At 37.3% G+C, this 19,502-nt stretch overlaps 1 protein-coding gene across 5 annotated transcripts in view; it reads left to right on the forward strand.

Annotated features, from left to right (window-relative positions):
- Window positions 1-19,502, forward strand: part of DCLK1 (doublecortin like kinase 1) — a 230,355-nt gene that overhangs the window by 169,456 nt on the left and 41,397 nt on the right. For 4 of the 5 annotated variants that reach the window (XM_030954699.1, XM_030954456.1, XM_030954375.1 and 1 more), the window contains 2 exons: window positions 14,050-14,134; window positions 15,499-15,607. In XM_030954699.1, coding sequence (XP_030810559.1) covers window positions 14,050-14,134; window positions 15,499-15,607 — 194 coding nt within the window. Of the gene's footprint in view, window positions 1-2,482; window positions 7,326-14,049; window positions 14,135-15,498; window positions 15,608-19,502 lie in introns of those variants that run through there. The other variant, XM_030954624.1, reaches the window with a different exon arrangement.

Below are 19,502 nucleotides of genomic sequence, written 5' to 3' on the forward strand. Positions count from 1 at the left end.
ATTCAGAAGTCAGTGAAAGCTATATTTTTATAATCTTCTGCGAAACTCAGTCTATATTTGAAGAAAGTAAGATTTGAAAGATTAATTTCATGGGTGTAACTCACGAAGTTGAAAGTGAGCTAGGAACAATTTATCAGCTATCTTAGATAACTGTCAACCAATTTTCAGCTTCTGAATATTTTAACTAGCAGGCTGTGCGCTATAGTTACTCTTTCGTGCAGTTTAATTATTTCTTTATTCTTAAATAGGAAATTAAGGTTCTAGTTTTTACATTGCTATGAACGTAATTAAGTTTTGGAGTTGTTTCCCAGAGGATTAATACAGGTTTGAAATTCAGGTTTGAAATAGCAGATTGAAGTAGAGTTACTGTGTTATCCACAAATATAGTTACTGCTTCAACAGAGTGCAGTTAACTATGCAGACTCAGAAAACGTGACATGGCATTTAGAAAAATACTTAAGTATTTTTTCTGTGTTCTTAGAGTTGCAACCTACAGAATAAAATAGTTAGTTCTAAGGTACCTCTTGACTGATTAGACAGGCTGAATTCTATCTATATAAGGATTTTTTGAGTTGTATGTAGCCAAGAAGTCTGATTCATTCAGCAATTTTTGTCTTCTTATAAATCTATGCAAAATAATAAATAGATTCTCCTCATAATTTCAAGACACACAGCTCTCTGGCTAATTATGGGTGAGAAAAATTCTTTCAGAACGGAAAACTTTTTAAGACTTTCAAGTACTTAAAAGCAGGTAAAATAGCAGAGAAAATGACACTGAAATATGATGAATTATTTTACTTTAAAGAAATCATAGAGTTATGAAAAGAAATGCAAAAATATTCTCTAAGTATTAAAATTCAGAAATACCTTATTTGTTAGTTCCAAATGCATAATTTTATTTTTTTTTTAAATTCAGAAGTAAGAGCAGTCACCTGGGAGATACTATTCAAAATTTTGGGGTGTTACCCTCTCTAGCAAATCAAATTATTCTTTTTTCCTGTAGTATGTATTAGAAATTCCCAAACTGTATATTCTCAAAAGAAATTTTAATAATTAACTAACTAGTTAGTATTCAGAATAAGATGTCTGTTTAAAATTGTTCTCTTGTCTAGATTGTTTGCAACATAATAGAAATTTATCTAAGATATTTTTTCACTCTGCCAGTCTAATGTCTTCTACTGTGTGTATACATGCCCATTGGCAGAATGCATACAGAATAAGCATTCTAGGGAAGCGACCCCCCTTTAAGGTACTTAAATCCATTTTGTATCATGCCTACAAGTAAAATATGAATTTGTATTTTTTATTGAGAACACGGTTTGAAATTTGTGAAGCATTCATTTTAGCTGGTCCTTTTTTGTAGTATAGCTTTCAGATTTGTTCATTTCTTGGCTGGGTTATCTTACTGTAATTAAAAAAAAGCTGAAACTAATCCATTCAAGGTCAACCCAAAAGCTGGCTCCATCAGCTTTCCCATTCTCATGTTTTTCTTGTACTTTGTCTTACTGGGATTTTTTGTTGCAATCTGTTCATATGTTCTATATGAAAAAATCCCCCAAAACACCTTAAAGATATCAGAGAATGGCTATGAGATGTGCTGGGCACCTGCCCAATCAGAACCCCCTCCGAACCATCAGTTATGCTTAAATCACCTTAAAAAGACAGTGCCCTGTCCTCTACCACTTCTCTTTTTTGAGCTTTCATTCCGTGCAATTGTGTGTCTCTACGAGGGCTGTTGTGCTGTGTAGGTGGGAGAGGGCCATGTATCATCCCATAGCACCTCTGGCACTTGAGGATTGTCAGAGGATCAGAGTGTTGAAAGAATGAAGTGTACAGATCCACTCAGACTCTCCCTCTGCTGTCATGAGCTGGTTGCTTGGCTACCGACAGAAAGAGACAGTGATGGAGGGACAAAGTGTAAAACATGCTGTCTTTTTATACACACACATGGGCACAGAGGAGCTGTGGGAAAGGAACACCATTGTCAGTACGACATAGGTAACAGCAGTATTCACTGTCAGCAGCCCAGGGGTCAAATGTTGCTGGATCCATGCTGTATCACCTGTGGGTGGCAAGTTTTTATTACCTTATGTAAGGTAAGCACTTATTCTGCCCCTGCAAAATGGGCAAAATGGAAATAAATTCCCTTTGAGAATAAATTAATGTTTCCGAACCATTAAGAGACTCTCCAGAACAGACAAATACTGTTTGAATAGTGTTTAATAGGAAATACTCAAAGAAAAAAATAATTGCCTCTGAGAATATGTTGTACGTTGAAACTTCAGCTTTATTTACTAACCATCTATCTTTTTGATTAAAAAAATAATAATATGACATTAAGACAACAATATGAGCATATAGAACATGTGTATTTTGTGTTAAACAATGTCTTCTGGTCCACAGTAACAAAAAGAATATAAGACAGTTGCAGTGCAACAAATCAAACAGAATAAACAAATCTATACTGCACTTCATCTTACAGGACCTGTACCGCCCACTCTCTTCGGATGATATGGATTCAGTAGGAGACTCAGTGTAAAAGAGAAAATGGAACAATGTTTATGGTTTGTGATTTGATGAAGGTTTAACATTTTTAAAGAAAATAGCTGCTAATTTACAGTAATAGTGAATCGCACAAAAGAGTTTTGCATATTTAATATTAACAACATGGGGCCAAATTAATTCATGTGTGTGGGGGTATTTTTTGGCTTTATTACTGCATTTTAATGCAAGAATTTGTAATGAATGAGCCATTGAATATGTCCATCAAATCCAGAACAGCATTGTGCATTCTTAAAGGCACAAAGATTGGATAAGGTGAATATAACACACAAACCCATAGTGGGCACATTTATGAATAGCACTATTTTTATCATCGAAGGTACTGATTATATGTTCTGTTTTTACCATATCTATCTTTATTCATTTTGATATGAACAGTTAATGGGTACTTTGCTTCTACCAACGAATAGGTAAAATGCAGAGAAGAAAAAACCTGCCATATTAAACTGCTTGCACCACGCTGTCTGATTCCAACACGCACATTTGAAACACCCTAATTTTAATATTTTCATCTAAATGGAAGGAAAGTGAAGAAATCCTGTGTGGTCACAGGACAAAAGTAATTCTTTCAAAGCAGTGTTCAAATTCTCTTCACTGCATTGCCATCTGATGACTGTAAACAGAAGGGTGCTCACAGGCATTATGAATGTTTTACCTGGCGAGAGCTGTTAATGCTGATCATCCATGTGTTGCAAGCAAATGGGGACAGGTTTCTGACCAAGCAAATACGAGGGCTTGCTGTCTAGCAGCGTCATCTGACATACATTTGATGACATCTTTTGGAAAAATACATTTTACCTGAGAAAGTAGTTGATTATATTCACTCATGTTAAAATGGGAGCATCATTTTCTATTCCCTATAAGACATTTTGTGCATTTTAAAAAGAAGGCCAACAGAAATGGTGATACTGTAAATCATCCTCCTATTGACCTAATTTTTCTGGTTTTGCAGTATCTAGAGGTGCTCTTTTTATACAGCATGAATATGCAAAACTCCTTTAGTGTTAAAGTAGGTCATGCATTAGAACCAGTTGCTTAACAAATATCTACTAATTTTCGTTTGTTTTGTGCTGCTTTATTGTGAGAATCTTAGTCTATTTAATTTACATAATAGCAATATTTCCCATTGTACGTTGTATTAAAGACCATAGTGTAGTGATCACACACTTTTGCAGACTTACACCTTTCCTTTAATTTTCTCAAATACTAATAATTTAAGAATTAGAAATCAGTGTGTTTCTGATTCTCAGCAAAAATCTATAGAGGTTATATTTTTGAGCTATTTAGTGATGATTTAATATATTTTGAAATCAGGAAAATTTACTTAATTGAAGAAAAGGTTTAGCTGCCACATGCCAACTTCTAAATGTAGTGAAATAATTCCTTTATACTGATCTGTCCATATAAAACTCAGCAAATGGAAATTGTTGGCATGTGATGTTATGGCTTTACTGTATCAACATAATTTTCTTTACAGAAGATATTTGCAAAAAGAAATAAAAGGGCAGCAGAATACAAAACTTACCTTCTCTGTTTCCAATATGTGGTTCCAGTATCACCTGGAGGGAAAGTCATTGGTCTGGCAGGTTTGCTGAAGCAGTCAGGTCATTCCCTTTTGAAATACATGTTTTGCCATTCCTGCCTCAGACTTCAATCTAAAACAGTTCCCAGCCATAAGAACAGTCCATCTCTCACCCCATACCATAATGCATAGGCTGCCCTGTTCTACTGAAAAAGTTCACAGCTGTGAAGTTACTTGCATTTTCGGTTGTTATGAGGAAATGTCTTTGCAAAATGTATTACTTGATCCTGAGAAATGCATATTATATAAAGGTGCATTGGAATCAATTTCCAAAAATTCAGGCAACTAGACCAGATTGAGCAAAATACTTACTGACATTTTAAAAATTGTTTTTTCCTCTAAAGAAAATAAATTACAGGAATTTTATTTTCCCTCCCTTCTCCCATATAGGCTACTGCTGCTTTAGGCAGTTTATTAAGACTGTTGTGCACAGGGAGTACAGATTGCCAGCAAACCTGAATCCCACAGCTTTGCTTAGCTGTGGAAAAGAAAAATGGACCTTATATCAGTAATTGTTATCATAGTGAGTTCTCCATCAAGACTGTTTTAAAAAAGATTATGCTAGTCCATACCATTTAATCATTTCAACATATGACTTGTATTAAGGGGCTATTCAGGGGCAAGATGTATCACTAATATTTCATTTTAGGAATGAAAGTCCCTTAGAGATTGAAAAGGTACACTGTTTATAGACTTTGAGATCCTTTTTTGTGTGGAATGTAATTCCCATTATACATGAGCAGAAATAAAATGTTTCTTTTGAGCAAGACCAGAAGGTTTCAGTTTATGGGTGGAACTGAAATTGTGTTCCTTGATGCTGTAATTCTGCTTGCAACAGCACAGGTTTTAGTTTGTTCCTAGATTTCATCAACTGCATTAAATAATAGAATAGCTTAAGCAACTTTATAGTGTTTGAACTTTTGAAAGTTCTCTGTATGCTGCATTATTTGTGCCTACTCCAAGGTGATTATGATGTAGCTAAAGAGTCTTGTATAGATTGTGATAGCTTTGCTTCCCTTTGAGCTTTATGAATACTTGTGATTATTTCTCTAATGCTTTCTGCAACTTTGTTTCGTTTTATTTTTTAAATCTCTTTTCTTCTTTTGTGCAACAAGCAGTTCACATGTGAAGCACAGAATGCGTATGTTTATATTTACACGCACATGCACACGTACATAGATTAATGGCTTTGGAACCCATGCGCTGTTATGTCACATTTGTGACTTTAAACAAATAAATGGGGAAAATGTTTTAACAGGAGGATGCTCGTCTGGTGGGATTCACTACAGCTCTGTTAAAGTTGGTGGAGCTGCACCAACCATTACTTGCTGAGCAGCTACCCCAAGGAATTCTGTATAGTTTTAAGACATCACATCTATGGACAAGGGCTAATTTCAAACCGAAAACCAGAAGTTAGTGGCAAGCCCACCATTAACTCCAAGGTAGGAAGGATAGAACCTTACGCACAAATACATACACACAGACAAAACCTTAATCCTAATCTGAAATTTGAAATTTGAATATTGGAAATGGTATTCTTTTGACATGTTCAGTCTTATGCCTCCTCTTCAATGGTGCTGTTCTGAAGTACATAGAGTCATGCAAAATTAGAAGTTCTTTTGTTGAAATCATAAAATCTTTAGCATTCATTAAGCAATGTGAAAATTGCTTCCCAATTTGTAAAATAATTCAGAGACAGCACATTATATGTAGTAATATAATTTTCTCTTCAGTTCATTTTCACAGGGCATATTTGGCTGAAAGATAAAAATTCTGTGGTATTAATATTGTGACTATAAATGTATATTACAAGAAAGGATATATAAAGTTCCTACAAAGCACCCTAGAAGAAAAGCTGGATTGAGATTGTGTGGAATAAAAATTGAGATAAATAATTGTGTTTTCTTCTGCAGCTTCATAATTCACACAGCTGTGTGAACTTTATATAGTGCATACATTACAAAAACTGCACTCTGAATGTAAAATGAATTAACAATAATATAAAGAACCTCTGATCAATCCAAGTTTACTGTTTCTGTCAAAAATGTAGAGAAATTAACAGACAGAAAATCTTTATGGTGCTAAATTACCTCATCACTTGATGAATGCATAGATTAATGTTGTCTGTGCTTTTTTTATATCCAGTTAATGGTGTGCAACCAAATCCAAGATCGGTTTTTATTTAATCTTCACTTTCAGCTCTATCTGTTAGTGACAAGAGCTTGTAACTATGAGTGATGAAAAGTAACTTTACAAAGCACAGACAGCAATACCTTTACGTGCAGAGCAAAGCAAGCAAGTGGTCGTCCCTCTCTTAGGAAATGAGTGTGCTTCCCCCAGGAAAGCCCTTCCACTCAGAAACCAGGGTCTGCTGAGCAGAGCTGGGGCTGCTCTGAGCTGTGCTTGCTGCCGTGACAATTTTGGCCAGCTCAGCTGGCCTGTCTCCAGCTGGCAGCTGCCCCCAGGCAGGCAGTGGGTCTGTAGGTGACACCTGAGCTGTGTCTGCGCAGGGCTGAGCGCGCACATGCCGCACACTTCTGCTCCTGCGCGGTTCTGTGTCCCTGATCACGCATGGTGGTTATCCTCTTATCCTCCCGTTCACTCCAATTAACCCTCAGCAGTGAAGTGTGAAGAAAGCTGTACTATATTCAGCGTGTCCTTGTTGTCTGGTGTTATATGGGTAATTAGGTTGTGGTGTGCCCTGCAATACAGTGTTTTGGAATTTGGGCTCTAGTGAAAGAGGAGCTAACAATGTTTGTGTTAAGGCCTCTTCGTTTTCTTAGTTGCACTATGATATTGTAAATATTGGCACATTTACAACATAAGTTTAAGATTTTACAAAGTTATGCATACAATTATTTTTTTTAATGAAAAGTGCTTGGATATTTGCTTTTAAAAATATACCATTTTTGTATTCATGTGATGCAGGAAACCAAAAAGAAAGCTGTTGATTTATCAACCAAACATGTAAAACTTGCAAAATAAATACCGATGAATGTTTTATTTCTTATAATCAGCTGATGAAAATCACCTTCATTTTTGTGCCATTGTTTCATCATACTGTATTGTACTTGTGTTTCATATTTGACCATGTCATCCTGGTTGCAATTTGTTATTTTGCTAGATTTAACATTAATGTAGATTCTTGTAAGTGATGTAATAAATATATATTAAAAATACATACTGTTCAGAGAATTTATTTTGGAAACATGATTAACAGGCTTTAATTCTTGCAGTTGGTGTTGCTTGCTCATTTTGGATCAACATTGTCCATCTAACCTTAGTGTAAGCATATGGGATTCATGCATCCTAATGGGTTACTTTAAACAGTAGATGCATTCAGTGTCTTTTCGTTAGTAATAAACTCAGGGCTTTAGTGTGTAGATAGAAAAAACGCTTCAAGGAGGAATTTGATTTGTAGTGGGTGTTGTGAAGACAGTAAATATAACTGCCTGGATTGCTTATGGGTAAATTTGTGTGCACATGATGGGCTAGATTTGAAGCCTGAAGTGGGGAATTAGTAGAATATCAAAAGCAAGATACCAGCTCCCTACCAACAGCCTGAGCCCCAGCAGCACTTTCCCTAAGACAAGTATTAGGAAAATATGCTTGTGAAAAGCTAATAGTACTGAAACATACCTGGTGTGTTTTAAAATAAGTACCTAATTTTGTGATACATTTTTCCACTCTTTAAAAGTGCATATCCACATATCCATAGCCTAGTTTTATTTCTTGTTTGGCAGGGATGGGGGAAGAGAGATGTTACAAATTCTGACATGTCATCTGCCAGCCTGATGCTTCAGCTGATGTTCCTGGAGGAAACTGTGGGCTTGATAAAAGTTCTAGTTTTGAAATGCCCTTGGTTGCTGGTAAATAGTTCTGCCTAAAAAAGGTGTACGCACATGGAAATGAAAACAATGTGAGTGAAATGGGGAAGAATAGAAACAAAATAACTGAGGTTTCTGTCTCTACCAAGAAACAGTTAAAAATACCAGGAGAGCTTTTAAAATACAACTAAATAATTTAAAGTGAAGTGGTATTTTTCTGTGCCCTTAATTAGGTGAAAGAAATAAGAACCTCCTTTTAGGTTCGTAGCTTTTCAGTTTTTATTCTGTAGTTGGGTAGAAAATTTTACCTGTGTATAACTTTAGAAGAGGTAAAAGGAAACCTTCACATTGCATCACTGTATATGTAACTTTTTATGTTAACCTCAGTAAGGATACAGAAATGACAGTAATAACTTCCGATACCACAAATCTGATATTTCACTTTTTATATCATCAGTCTTTTCTGAATGATGTCAAAGAGTGAGTGAGCCTAGAGTGAATTATAGCTCAAATTTGGAAGCAGCTGTTAGGAACTAGTTGAGGTTAGATATAAATTTATTATTAAATACCATGTAGGAAACTATATTTGTCTTTCTGAATTGTCTTGTTACACAAATCAAATGAGTGTATAAGCATCCAATGCTGCAGCTTAGTTAGGGGATCTTAATAAAACAAAGTGCTTCAAGCTTGCAAATTTAACTTCAGTCTGTCAGCTCCATTTCGTTGCAAACTGTCCCATTTGTCCCTCTATCCCTCAAAGAAGAAAACCAACACAAGACCCTGATAATACACCAGATAATTGCTTGTGTCATTTGAACTTCTCTCTTCTCCAAGCTGTGTAAATCCTGAATTGCATAAATGAACAGCAGCAAAAAAAATCACTTCCCTGTGTAGGGCCTCTCTCAAGTCAAGTGTCTAACAAAACAGGGCAGGATGTAGAATTGTGAAAAAGTTTGTAAGCAGGTTTGCATACATTTTTTACTGTTCCTTTCCAGATGAAACAGTTTATAAATAAATTTGAATCTGATGTGCCGGTTTAGTGCAGTGTCCAAACTGGAAAAGAAAACAATTGCATAATTTCTCTTTCGATAATTGAACTCCATTAGTTTCCATTCTTTCAGCATGAAGATTGTGGATTTCATGTTTCTTCATGAAGTAATTTTTTGCCAAGTCTGTACTGTTTACATTAAAGCTTTTTTTCCCTGTCTCAGCTGACTGGGCATAAAAATGTAAGGTTAAACAAAAGCAAATCAAAAACATTTTTCACTGGATATAGTTGGGAGAGGGGACTTCAGTGTAACCCTTTACTTCTCTCTAAGTTGAATAATAAAAAATCAGTTTATCTTCTTCAAAGTTACATCAAAATGTATTACTTTATTGTTTTAAATCAGCTGTCCTCTGCTTTTGTTCTCTGGTAATGTACCATTTTGCTGTTCATTGACTCACTTATTTCTTGCTTAACACTATTAAGTATTATGGGAATTTTCTGGTCTCCTTCAAAGTCTTTAAAAGCTAATACCTGTGCTGGATGGTTGTCTTTATTTTACCCCTATTCATGATCACTTTATGCGAAGGAGCTGAGCCTGTCAGGAAGCCATGACAGCCATCTTGCAAAGGTTGTTTTATAACCAGACTGAACACTAGTATGGGCTCCAAAAGAGGTGACCCTGGGGGCTAAATACTTAGTTTTGGTTTTAAAGCTATTTTTTCCTTACTGAGTTGAACTTCACCTTACACATATTACTGACATGCTTATCTTTTTTTTTTTTTTTAAGATTCTGTAGAGTTCTTTGAAATGGGGACATCTTAGGAGGCATAATTTAAAGACATTAATAATTCCCTTCTCCAGAGCCTCCTTCCTGAATTTACACTTTGTTTACTAATTTTAATTCTCACTTCATTAAGACAGTTTCTAAAAGAGTAGAGCTCTTCATGGGATCCAAACTTAGCATTACACCTGTGTGCTTTTCTGTTACTCATATTTCATCCAGATGCTTCCTTCGTACTGGAAAAATACAAAGGAATCTATTGTTGAGAGACATTGTACACTCCACATGTCCTAAGAAAGGTTTTGAGAGATTTAGAAAATAGAATGCAGTGTTTGGGGTTTGAGATTCAGGAATCTGAATTGCACTAACAAACCTTTTAGTCATACTTGTTTAAGTCTCTTTTCATAACTGCTGACACTAGTAGTCCACAAGAATAATTCCTGCTGTTTAGTTGGAACAGGATTTTAAGATTAATTTAGGACAAAGGTGAGTATCAGGAGAGAGGAGACATTACAGTAATTTTTATTTTGCTGGTTTTTTTTTCATGAATTTAGCACAGTTTCCACTGAGATAAATCTATTTACCAAACAGTGGCAAAATAAATCTCCAGGTGAGACATGGCTGAAACTCCATAGTGCTAATGTTTCCATTCACATCAATGAGGTGTGTGGTGTGCTGGCCATCTGTTATATAAACCTGAATAGGATCTGAAATCCTTACACCAAAGACCTGATTTTTTTATGCTGTTGCTTTTATGAAGGTGTGCCATAAAACTGGCCATGTGCTGGCAACCTGTGCAACTGGACCCCTTTAAATCTGTGTGAAAGCGATGACATTCCAAGCACCTCAGAATCTCTTAAAATTAAACCAGCTAATTACATTAAAGTCTGTGTGTTAAAGAGATTATACTCTTGCTTAGGGTTTGTTTTCCCCCCTCCCCATCTGCAAGATCCCTGATGGGGTCCACATCTGTGAGAGCAACAACGCGCACGACAGACTGCCTCACAATTGGGAAGCCAACTGGAAGGAGCGCTGAGACCCACAAGGATTGCTGGACCCGCAGGGCTCTCAGCTTGTGAGAACAGGGAGCTAATTAAAGTCTAAATAAATGAAATCTCTTTCTAGCCAAAGTAAAGATAAATAAATAAATGCCTGCGTGTTGTTGGAGAGGACTGAATAAAGATGAAAATATTTGTGTCATGTTTATCCAGTAACATCTCTTTAGTTGTGAAAGGGGTGCTGCCAGCAGACTTGGTGAATATGTGCAAATGTCCAGCTCCTGATTTATTTTCAATCCCTTCTTTTAATAGGAGGGGTTCAGCAAAGGTAATGAAGAGTATGTTTTGATATATTTTTCAATAATTATTTAAAGTTTTAAAAGTCTCAGTGTGTATTTTTAGCACATCTTCCTAGCTACTGCTTCTTTGTCACTGGCAAGTTCTGCCTCTGCCTCCGTGCCAGTGCTTCGGAGGCTGATGTCACCAAAGGGACTGTATGCTTTGTTTGCAGACTCGTGGTATGTTATATGCTACTAATGCATTATTTCAGTTCTTCTGTTAACAAATAACATTTTAACCTTCCCATCTTTAACAGTGCCAATAAGAAGTAGAGCCACTTAAAACATCAGTATGAAGTAAATTTTTTCCTTTAAAATTTTAAAATTTCTGTGGGCCACTTTTTTTTCAGTCTATTACACTAAACCTAGGTTAAATACCTATTTAAGGAGTTTACCCAAGACAAATTTAGGAAATTTAATTTCACTCATGTGTAGACCATTAAAATTATTTGTATTTAAATTGAAGCACTTGCTAAAATGCTTTGTTTAAATGAGCCTTTGAAGATATCTAGTTTTGGAAGGACTGAGCAATTGTATTTCTCAGCTAAGCCTTGGTTTAAAGTCCTTGAAAAATTCAGTCCTCAAATAAAAATTTGAATATCTCCAGGCACCCATTCTGAGAAGATGTGGCCACTGAGTTAGGTCTTGATTTTCACATCTGCCATCTTCACAGATGAGAGCCATGACTGCAAGACTGTAAAGAAGCCATCAGGATGCTAAAGGAAGCTGCAGTGCTATGCAGTCAGCAGCCTTGACCTGACATCTACTTAAAAGTGTAATCTCACTGTTTAAAGTGTAAAAAATGAAAAAAAAGTAGCTGTTAAATAATCTGTTGAAAATCTAGCACTAACTTTCTTGTGATTGTACTCCTTAAATGTTGTAATGATTCATTCCTGATCATAGAAGTAATAAATATCAAACATGTTTAAATTGTAATTCCTTACAGAAAATACTGTGAGAGGGAAAATTAGTATGAAATTGGATGTCTGTTCTAGGAAAACCAACAAACACAGCAGAATGAGTAGAGAGAACATGTTTTTCTGCTTATTTTACAAGCAGGATTGTAAAGGAAATGATTCTCTCATTACATGTGTATAAAAATAGGCTTTGAGACTGACTTCTCCAGGCATGAGAACTCCTAGCATTTCCCCGTTACCTTCATCCACATCTGCTCATTTGTTCAAAAATGAACCAGAGGTAAGTTTTTATTGGGATGTCACACAGAGTTTAGTACAGGAATGGAACATATATAAACACATCCTGACCATGAAGCAAGAGCAGCAGTATCTTAGCAAACTGCATAAAATCACTCAGTGCTGACTTCTGTTGTCAAGAGACAACAAAAACAGTCCAAAAACTGATTAATGCATTCTTCAATTCTGGTCAAAGCTCAGAAGAAATACTTGCCTGGATGAAAAGAGGGAGCTGGGGTTGATTAAAGGAAACAAGGGCAAAGAATCTCATGGTAGATGGGATGTGCAAGCTCTCAGGATTATTTAGTGAAAAATAGGCCAAGTTCAGACTTTGTCTAAGTCATCTGACCTTTGTTGTGGGAGAAATTAAAAGTTATTCTGTTCAAATGAACTCAGCATACTGGCCAGATTTTAAGTCTGCTGACTGCGTTTTCCCTGGCTTGGTACTCAGCAAATATCCAAACTGCTGGAACTTCGGTTACTCTTGTTCCAGTCATGAACTGTGTTCTGCAGTGTCAGACAAAAGAAATAATTCCAAAATAGTTGTATTTCATTTGTAAAGTGGATTGGCACCATGATTGTGGGCATCTAAATACCTTGTAGACACTGATAAGGAAGTGATAGTGTTAGTTGCATGAAGTACAGCCTGCGATCTATGTATTATATAGACTGAAAAAGATAATGAAATACCGCAGCACTTTCAGCATGTGAATGATGTGAACCCAAGAAAGTTTTAGTTTTGCAAATCCACTGAATATTTTTCGCTTAAGTTGTAATAGGAGGACCGGAGGAAATGCTGAGTTTGGCTTTAAGTTTGAAGGGCCACATTATATTTGTAGCTTCTTCTGGCTTCCTCTGAAGATAGGAAATCCTGAAGATGAGGTATAATGGTTTTGCACCACAAGATAAAAGTTTTGGGTGAAATCCACTTCATCTCAAATGTCTGTGTAGCTTCATCCATCTAGATGCATGATGAAGCAGTTTTCCTAAAGTCTGTATGTTGAAGGATGAAGCAGGTTTCCTAAAGTCTGATAGATGTTGATAGGTGCTTTGTAAGGCTTCCCTGATGAGATCCTGCCTCCTACACTTCTGGCATCCAGAGTGGGTGCCTACAAGTTTCCTTTGAGGGGCCACAGAGACATCACCCTCCCCCATTAGCTGTACAGATAGGACAAGTGCTTGAAATGGAGCACAAGAACAGAGTCACTGCCTCAAGTGAGCCACCCCCAGTCAAATGCTCCTATGAAGCAGCAACCATTATTCACCCTGACATTTTATTTTGTCCATACACTGCCATAATGATTTCTTCCTTTTAGAACAAAACTGGGGAAGATTTCAGCAGAGGGAGGTTTGTAAAACAGAGGAATTCTGCCCATAACACAGCCAGCTAAAGACTTAGGTTCCTGTAGTGCCTGCTAATAGGGTCTCTAAGAACACGGTCTCCAGCCTGCAGAGGGCATACAGCTCCTCAGTTTTCCCTGCCAAAATGTGTGTGGAATAGGGAGAAGCTGTTGGAGCATACATCAAAGTATTCTTACAGGCACATTGCTTCACTTGGTGGATCAAGGATCTCTCCAGTAATGTGAGGTTACCAAAAGTGTAATTTCAGTGGAAGAAATTGGACTCTTCCCAAGCATCCACATATCCATCCAGCAAAGTAAATAGATGCTTTACATAGGGAACACTGAAGCCTCTCCAGGACATGTGTCCAGCAGGAACGTGCTGTGGGTACTCGTGCTTCTTGAAAATCATCTGTTTTCATTTGTGTCTCCATTTCCAGAGCTCCCAACACAGTGGCTCCTCTACCTCATTAGCATCCACCAAAGTTTGCAGCTCTATGGATGAAAATGATGGCCCTGCAGAAGGTAACATTTGGAGCTGACATTTCAAAGCAGCCAGTGTAGTGATAACAGCAGCTGTGTAGGAAGTGAGTCATTCTTCCTGCCAGAGAAGGTGGGAGCATTGCAGGCTGGATGATTTTCTGTGAGGAAGCTCCTCAGCCTTAGCAAACCAGTTAGGTTCACTCTGGATCAGAGTTGATCTGGACATCACTCTTCAGAGATATTTTTCTTGCGGAATACTTGAACTTTTATTTCTGCAAGCAACACAGAGTGCTGACTGGCTTGTTTCAGTATTTTTATCTCATCTGCCACGGTACTAAAGAACACATTGCAGGCCTGGGTCTTTACTCAGAAATGGATAGTCCTATTCCCTGCTAAGGCTTTGAGCAAGTTGGCTAAGGGGCAAGGTCTGCTCAAGCACTGCCGGCTCACATACACGTCTGTGTACATGTGTGTGTATCTGTGCTCCTGTTGGAGAATAACTCTTCATGCTGTCTGTGAATTCAGACAAACCCCAGCCTCCTTGTGTCCTAGCATTCCTAGCATTCACTTTTAGTACTCAACTGGAACAAAGGACAGAGTAATACACAGTTAAATGCACTGTCTTAAAGAGTGTAAACATAAATCACATTTCTGAAAGGCTATTTTTTTTACATTACAATATTTATATAGTAGTTTCTATCAGCTGCAGTTTACAGTCAGCTTTTAGAGGCATGTTAGTTATTTGTAACACTATTTCAAATACATTTAAAAATAATAGTACAGGAATGAGCACTAAAACACATTAAACTACAAGCTTCTCGTATGCTTAGACACTGTATAATGCAATTTTACCTAAACATCTGGTACCCAGGTTGCATGCGAGGTAGTATTATTGAGAACATTTGTTTAAAAACTAAATATTTGATATTGGGGGATGGGGAGAACTAGCACTTAGCACATGAGGAGTTTTATGGATGTCTCAGTTTACAGGATGTAATAAAATAAGTGCTTGAGTGTTGGACTTCTTTGGTACATATATTTAATCATGCTGTATCAAGGAGTTCCAGCCCTTTTCAGAGGCTGGTCTGCGCTTGTGCAGATCACTGAGGCCTTTTCGTAATTAAAAAAATACAATTTTGGTTTTGTCTTGGGGGCATATTGCAATGGAACTATATAACACTCAAATGGTGGTATGTTTGAGCCCCCAGAAGTCTTATTTTTCATTATTGTATCTGCATGAAACCTGTTGAGTATATACAATGTCAGCAGCATGGTTTCACTGTACAGTAAGTGAGATACTGACTGAATGGTTTCCAGGCTCCTAAACCATGGACTTAAAATGCATGTTATGTGCAACATCTGTGTTTCCTTCACTAACAATAAAAATGTACTAATGATTCTTTCAGAAGTGTTGGAGGAAGGTTTCCAGGTTCCAGCGTCGATAGCAGAGCGATATAAAGTTGGAAGGACTATAGGAGACGGAAATTTTGCTATTGTGAAGGAGTGTATAGAAAGGTGAGGAGGATAATACACTTATTGCTGTAAAAAATAATTATTAATGTTATGGCTTTCCTGATCGTATCTTTATTTGTAGAATACAGAAATGTAATAAGGTAATGTCTCAATGCCAGATGGAAAAACTAAAGTCCTCTCAAATTAAAAAATGAGTGAGTTCAAGGGGCAATCTATGAATTTTATTCTTTGTGGGGTTTATATGGGTTTTTTCTGCTACACTCCACATGATGTTACCAGTTCCTTGTGTTAAATCTCTCTTGTTGCAATGAAATAACATCTTTTCTTGCAGTATGTTCCTTTTGCAATGCTCCTTTTACATTAGACTAGTGGAACATTTCACATACAGCAGCACTCTGTAAAGATGTCAGGAAGTTCTCTGTTTGGGGTGTAGTGCCAATGGTCAGCACAAAGAGGTAATTTTGGATCAATCTATTCTGCCATCTGACACTGAGGTGTAGTCTCTTCCATATTTATTTTTAATTTTATGGACGTTTAACTCCTGCTTGCCTGCTTTGTGCCACTATATTTGCTCTTTCCAACTTTATGGGCCTCACTGCAGACACCAAAATCTAACTTCTTCAGTGACCTTTACTGTAAAGAGGTGAAAACAGTCTTTGATTTTAGACGTCTGCTCCAGATAAGAGAAGTCACAAGTCACCTCAGTTGTCAGTGTTGCTGAAAGTGTCCAGGTTGACATGTTCATGTGTCTGTTTCTAAATCTGTTCAGGCTTGAACCTGCTCTACCCAACTTTAAGAGTGTAAAAAATATGGAACCGCAGGAATGCTCTAAGCAGAACTGTGGTTACGTTTTAGTGGTATTGTTAAAAATAGGAGACTGTGGGATATAAAAGACAGAAGGTATTTCACCTATATGTGAAACAACTGTAGGATTGCTCATGTTAGTAGCAGTGCAGACAAACAAAAAACTGCCAGAGCTGGAGGTGTCCAAAAGAGAGAACAATAGAGATGTCAGTGTTTGAGAATGAAATTTTATCAGTTAAGTTTTCTATCCCCTATTACCATATCCTGGAGAGGAGACTTTTACAGAGGAATATAACTTCACCTTTGGGCTCAAAGAAAAAACTGGTCTTTATCCTGTAAGAATATGATATAAACCCTGGAGAGTGAGATTAAATCTCCTGACAGACAATGATAAATTAGCTTGACTGGTTTTAAACTCGTCCCCTTGGAAAAATACAGGTCCACCTCTGCATCCAAAAGTGCAACTTGGAGATCATGAAGACAGCTGTTGGGGAAAAGGGTGAGAGTAGATTTTTTATCAGCTGACAGTATGCTTGTGGGACTTGGCCAAAGTTCTGGTGAGGCCTTTAGTGTTCTGCCAGAGTGAGTTCTTGGTGGAACTGGTCATCCAGAGGGCAGTAGCTGTTCAGATCAAACCTCAGGGTCTGAGCTGTATGGAAACCTAAAGGAAGCAAAGCAAAACAGTATGAAAGAAGGGAAGCACTGAAATACCCTATGGAGGGACATGACTAGTGAAAGAAATGGGTGAAAACACCCATCTTCACCCAAACTCTCTTTCTAAGAAAAGAGAAAAAGGCAGCTTAAGGTAAAGTGAATAGTGCCTAGGAAAAGCAGATTAGAAGGTAAAATAATGAGAAGTTGTGGTTTTAATAAACTCATTCAGCTAAAAATGCAATTTGTGCTGCTCAGAGACAGTACAAATGTGCTAGTGTGCATGTCACAATTATTTCCCAAACGGAGAGAAAACACATGAACAAAATGAAATGTAGGTCCCATCACACCTAAAAATAATGCTGATTACAATATCCTGGAGAGCTTGAATGAAAACTGTTTCCTGTCCTCTTGTCTATCCCACTGGGCCCAGAAGTATCTAGTAACATGGTGTGTCTAATGTACTCAAATAGCATTTTTACCCAGGTATTCCCAGATATACAGTCTTGTGGTCTCTGAGCTATACCGTTCCATAGATCCCATTTCTATCAGAGAGCTACTAATTTGGGAGATCTTGAAAACTGAAGTGGAATTGTTTCTGTTAGTTTATACTTCTAAAGCAATATATCCTTGCCATCACAGGTGTGGAAGGAGAAATTAAAGACTCGGAGGGTAAATTATACCAGTACCTGTGGAAACACCTTCAAAAATATTCTTTTCAGTCTTTTTTAAGCATCTTTAACCACCTCACTTCAAAGTCTGATATGTCCATCAATTGCAGAGCCAGAATTAATGGGGTGATACTTGGGACAGAGAACTTTTCCATTTCCTTGTGAAGTATAATTCCTGTGTGCATTACACTTCAAAGGAATAGCACCATAAGGTGTTAAACAAGTCGGAATGGGTCTTGCCACACAAATTCAGTGGTCACATGAATACTCCTTCTCCATAGCTGTGAGATCAGTCTTTGAGCACTTCAATACATTCACAGGAGTTTTCCTCTGACAATGAACAGTCTTAATAGAAACCAAAAACCATCTCCAAAGTTTTCACATGTGGACTTCTAAATCCCATTTTGAGCATCTGTGAATGCACAGAGACACACTCTTAAATACATTAAATGCATGCAAAAATACAACAAAGATAGATTTTTGTCTCCAGTGCAGTCTAAATCTCCGTGAAGTTTGCAAAAGTTTAAAGAGCCAGGGAACATGGCACCAAGCCCTGTTACGAGCTAGAAGTCTAACTCTGTGGTAGTGCAGTGGGTCCAGACTCCTGTCCAGCCACAGCATGTTGCCTTCTTTTTGTGATCCCTTTATATTGTTTGGAGTGAGCTATAGGTGAGAGGTGAGATGCCTGTTTCATGGTGACTTTTTGACATGGCCGTGCGTATTTTTTGGTGGTGTGTATGTTGCTGTGCTGCTGACAGGCCGCGGTTCTGCAGCTTTTCAGGGGAAAGGATTTACATTATCTTAGCTTTAATTTTCTTTTTACCAAAACAAAGAGCAGTCAGAGTTGTCATCTGCTTGTTACATATCTGCTCCGTCGTATGCACAATTTGTCCTGCGGTGTTTTTATATGTGTTCATTTTTAACTTTCAGATACTTTCAAATGCTGACATTTCCTCACTAGCTCAGATTTCCCAGTGTCTTGGAGTACATGGAGTCTCCCATGGCCAACAAAAACCATCAATTTCCTTTCTCATGACAGAAAGGAAGCATTCCTAGGGCAACCAAGCAGCTTGAAAGAGACTGCTATTGAAAGAGGCTATATTTTGTCTGAGTTTGAACCCCAGATATCTTAATTTCTAATATTTCTTGTTCAACCTCCTCCTTCTAGTCGCAAAAATAGTGTCCAAATCTCTTCCTGTCCCCTCACTGAGCTTGGACTGTAGCCACTGAAGAGCAGCACTGGAGAGGGGCACCCCACATGGAGTGCAGCCCATTTTGGGGGGCTGTAGCACTAAACCCCTGTGTGGGGGAGCACAGATAGGAGAAGTTTTTAATTTTTATTTGCGCAAATCTTGAACAGATATGCTGTAATTTTTCCCCCAATTCATAAACTTTCTTATCTTGTGGGATTTCTTTTAACTGATGTCCTAATAGAGGCAGTTTTAGCTCTTTGCCAGGGAACATAAACAGAATTAATATTTTGGTGATATTTTTGCTTTTTACTGAATTAGTAATTTTTCCTTAAATTAAAAAGTAGTGGTACATCATTACCAGAGGAGTTCTCCGTGTTTTAATATGGAAATGAAAATGCCCAGTTGTTTTCCAGATACAGTGCTTTCAGTGTATTACTCACTTTGCATGCCCTGTTTGACAGACTGAGCACACTTTTAGACACATTAATGTCTCTGTTGAACATACTCTGTATCAGTTTAATGTATCAGTTTAACTACTGTCTTTTGTGAAATGAGGAATGAAAAAATGACCCTGTATTCTTGAAAGGTTATTTTTTTTCTTAATTTTTAACCAAACAT

The sequence above is a fragment of the Camarhynchus parvulus genome, chromosome 1 (assembly GCF_901933205.1).
Source record: "Camarhynchus parvulus chromosome 1, STF_HiC, whole genome shotgun sequence".
Taxonomy (NCBI): domain Eukaryota; kingdom Metazoa; phylum Chordata; class Aves; order Passeriformes; family Thraupidae; genus Camarhynchus; species Camarhynchus parvulus.